The 3694-nt window shown below is 41.5% G+C and overlaps 1 protein-coding gene across 1 annotated transcript; it reads right to left on the reverse strand.

The window, feature by feature from the left end:
- Window positions 1-969: 969 nt before the first annotated feature.
- On the reverse strand, window positions 970-3459 carry LOC133420050 (uncharacterized). The gene is made up of 4 exons (XM_061709609.1): window positions 3062-3459; window positions 1646-1722; window positions 1433-1547; window positions 970-1310 (listed from the first exon to the last, which is right to left on the reverse strand). The coding sequence occupies exons 1-4, from the start codon at window positions 3447-3449 to the stop codon at window positions 982-984; spliced, it is 909 nt and encodes a 302-aa protein (XP_061565593.1). The 5' UTR covers window positions 3450-3459; the 3' UTR covers window positions 970-981.
- Window positions 3460-3694: the final 235 nt, after the last annotated feature.

Consider the following 3694-nt stretch of genomic DNA (forward strand, 5'->3'; position numbering starts at 1 on the left):
AAAGGACACAGATCTGTTCTTTGCGTTTTTTGCATTTGCGGGGCTTATGTATGGACCAGGCGCTGGTGCTCAGGTGGTGAAAATGTGAACAAAAAGCACTGAATAACAGGACAACTTATAAATTCAGATCTTTTTACTATAGAAATGTTACAATAGTCAGCAGCTGCTTGAACTGGTTTCTTTCGTCAGAAAAAGTAAAAAAGTTTTTCCCGGTCTGCCGCCCTTTCCCCACTCGTTTGGACGTACAGTAGCCGACAGCTCATTTTGCAAAAGCTCTCTACCACTACCAAAAGTTTTTTGTACCGCTTTTAAACACACCTGGTATGTCCAAATTGTGGGAGATTTCTCTCCACTTTTTCTTGTTGAGGTCACGATAGGCCTGCAGTCTCGTATCCCACAGCTCCTCACGCAGACTCACAGCCAAGATAATTTTTTCTTCCATCTTGATCGTCTCTGATCTACAATCGCAAGGTTTTTTTTCACCCTCCACCACCTTCTCTCCTATTGGAGGCGCCGAGATATCGTCATAGCGCAGCACGGTGAAATTAAAAAATGTTCAATTCGGGCGCAGGCAGGCACGGCGCAACGCCGCGGCAGGCGCCGTCTTGCTCGCCGCCGAGCTCGAGGAATTGAACATTTAGACCAGACGTTTTTGTTTTGTTTTTTCAGATCCGAGGCTTGAGCCCAAGTAGCCACTCCCTAGATCTCTGACCTCTGACCTTCAAGTATTGAGGTCATAAATCACAAAAATAAACAACTTCAAACAATAAGATACTCAGAGGAACAAAAAAATACTTGTTATACTTAAACATACCACTATAAAAGTAATAAATCACAAATAAACAACGAGATGGTAGCAAGGTACCCACTTTGGCATTTACAACCAAAAGGTGGTGCACTTGTTCAGCTCAGAGGAATAAAAAGTATGTTTTATACAACAGGTTGTGCGTGTGTGTCGTGTGTGTCTTATTTCCTATGTATCTAGTCTATTGTAATTAACTTATACTCAGACTCAGCTTCTGGGTTTTCATTCTGTGTGGGGAAACGGAGTTGAGGTAGGAGCGACCTGAGACCCTCAAACATAATACCAACAAGTCTCTCAGTACACCTTGAATTCTGCTCGATGAGTCTGCTCAGCATGTTCTCCTCTTGCTGTTGGAGGATCCTTTCCCTCTGCTGTCGGCGCTCCTCTTGCTCTTCAATCCACCGATGTTCTCTGTCCTGCATTTCCTGGAGCATCTTCGCCTGCTCCTCTGACCAGGATCGCAGAGCCCACTCACACCCCGAGTTACCCGTGGGCATCTTCCTTCCTATACAAAACATTTGTTTAGAGAATTATCAGTACACCCCAAGCAGCCGTGATTCTCTCTCTCAAAAACACACACACACAACCTGTTGTAGTAGTAATATATTCTATAAGTATAACACTTACTTTTTTTTCGTCTGGGCTGAGCACCGGCAGTATCCTCCGTTCCTGTGAGCTGACACTCACCACCACCAACATCGTCATCACCAGCCAGGGATGTACCAGGTGCATTACCATCAGCCTGGCGAGGGAATAAACAGGTCTATCATGGGTGTCATCAACAATATGTATGCATAAATAAAAAGATTTGTATCAAAAAACAGGTCTATCACCACCAACCTGGCCATTGGGAGGAGTGGATGAACAACTTGCCACACTAGGTTGCTCCTCAAGTGTAGAATCATCATCATCTTCATCTGAAACACAAGGAATAATTGATACTTTTATACCAGGGCTCTCGCTCATCTTCTCTCAAAAATCTAAAGATCAACATTCATCTTGGATACACTGGTTAAGGCACGCACTTGTATGCTTACACACACAGTAGCTGTAGTAATAGTAGAAGCAGCAGTAGCAGTAGCAGTACTTGTAGCAACTAAAAACACTGGGATGATTTTAGACGCAACAAGCAGGCCTTCACTGAGAGTGTCATAGATGGAGAGAAGATTGAAATTGTCAGCTCCTACAAATATCTGTGACAACCAGCTAAAATTTGATTAGATTTTAACACTGAAGCACTGGTCAAACGTGGACAGCAGAGGATTCATCTCCTTCGTATGTTGAATTCTTTTTCTATGAGTCCAGTGATTCTCTGTCGTTTTTATCAGTCCTTTATTGAAAGCCTTTTAACGTATTCTTTTATTTGTTGGTTCAACAACCTGTCACTCAGGGACAGAAACAGTCTTAACAGTGTGGTGAAAATCTGTTCCAAGATTATTGGACTCAAGCAGAGAGACCTGGGCTCCCTATGGGAACAACAGGTTTTGAGGAAGACTCAGAGTATTCTGGGAACTTCTGGGAAAATAATTTTCACTGCTGCCTTCAGGACGTCGTTATGCCCAACCTGTGTGTAAGGGCAATCGCTTTTCCAAGTCTTTTATCCCCTCTGCTGTTCGGCTATTAAATTTAAATGTATCCTTATGAATTTGTTTGGAATGTGTATTTAGGTACTGTGTACCTTCTAGGAATGTCAATGTCAATGTCAATGTTATTTATAAAGCACATTTAAAAACGACCGAGGTCGACCAAAGTGCTGTACAGCATACAAGAAAATAAAACAATACCAAAAGAAAAACACAGTACACAGTGTAGAAACAATAAAATCACTAACATACTAAAATGATCAATAAAATAGTAATAAAAAATAGATAATAGAGAATAGACGACAAAGAACAGACACATAAAGTGCACAATCACTTCACACAGAATGTGTGAAGTGTGTGTATACAGAATGTGTATACAGTGTTTGTATAGACTGCTTTTTAATTAATTTATTGGTATCAGCACTTTTTTTAATGCAACAAATTGCAGATTTTTGCACACAGCTGCCAACTTTCTCTCTGTGTTTCTATTGAATGTGTTATGTGTTTACAGTGTTTATTATGTGTGTGTTTGGGCGCAAGCTGCCAAATCAAATTGCCCTTCAAGTGATTAATAAAGTTGTCTTGAATCTTGAATGATATTAATACTAGTATTTGTAGTGGTGTTAGTATTATAGTAGTATTAATAGTAGTGGTGGTAAAAGGGTTATCTAACCTGAAATGCTGGACTCGTTCATCTCCGATGCGCTGGATTCATTCAGTTCCACCTCGATTCCATATTCCTCATCATTCTCCACCGACCCCCCACCGAGGACCCTGTCCACCTCCTCGTAGAATGGAAAACTGGAGCAGTCCGCCCCGCTCCTCTGGTTGTGCGCCTTCGCCTTGTTGTACTCTTGCTTCAAGAGCTTCCACTTATTCTTTGCCTGGGGGGCGTCTCTATCTGCAAAACCTCCTTCTTTCAGCTTAGCCGCTACAGCTTTGTAAAGCCCACGATTGTTATGTTTCCTGCCATCTGTTCTTTTAATTATTTCCTGGTCCTCCAAGCTTTTTATTAAACAAATCGTCTCTTCTCTTGACCACCGTCTACCACGTGCTGCCATCTTGGAACTGTGTTTGGGAAACAAGCGCCGGATGTAAACGTCATCGCGACGGACGGGCGAGGGAACGAGCATGCGCAGAAAGACCAGTGTCGTGCCAAAAAGTGAAAATGGGTCTTTTTACCACCTGCCAAAAATTGATTGAAGGCCAAATACAGTTAATGAAAGGTTGTTTCTATCTAAATATGATTCTTGAGCTTCATAATATAAACACTATTTATTAATTTTATTTATTTATTTATTTAAAA

Source organism: Cololabis saira, chromosome 20, assembly GCF_033807715.1.
Source record: "Cololabis saira isolate AMF1-May2022 chromosome 20, fColSai1.1, whole genome shotgun sequence".
Lineage (NCBI taxonomy): Eukaryota > Metazoa > Chordata > Actinopteri > Beloniformes > Belonidae > Cololabis > Cololabis saira.

Excerpts from the sequence above, each read along its gene's own strand:
- LOC133420050 (XM_061709609.1), bottom strand. The coding sequence starts at position 3,449 with ATGGCAGCACGTGGTAGACGGTGGTCAAGAGAAGAGACGATTTGTTTA. Across the intron at positions 1,548-1,645 it reads CCACTCCTCCCAATGGCCAG|GCTGATGGTAATGCACCTGG; the intron begins GTTGGTGGTGAT and ends TTCCCTCGCCAG. Across the intron at positions 1,311-1,432 it reads TCAGCCCAGACGAAAAAAAA|GAAGGAAGATGCCCACGGGT; the intron begins GTAAGTGTTATA and ends TGTTTTGTATAG.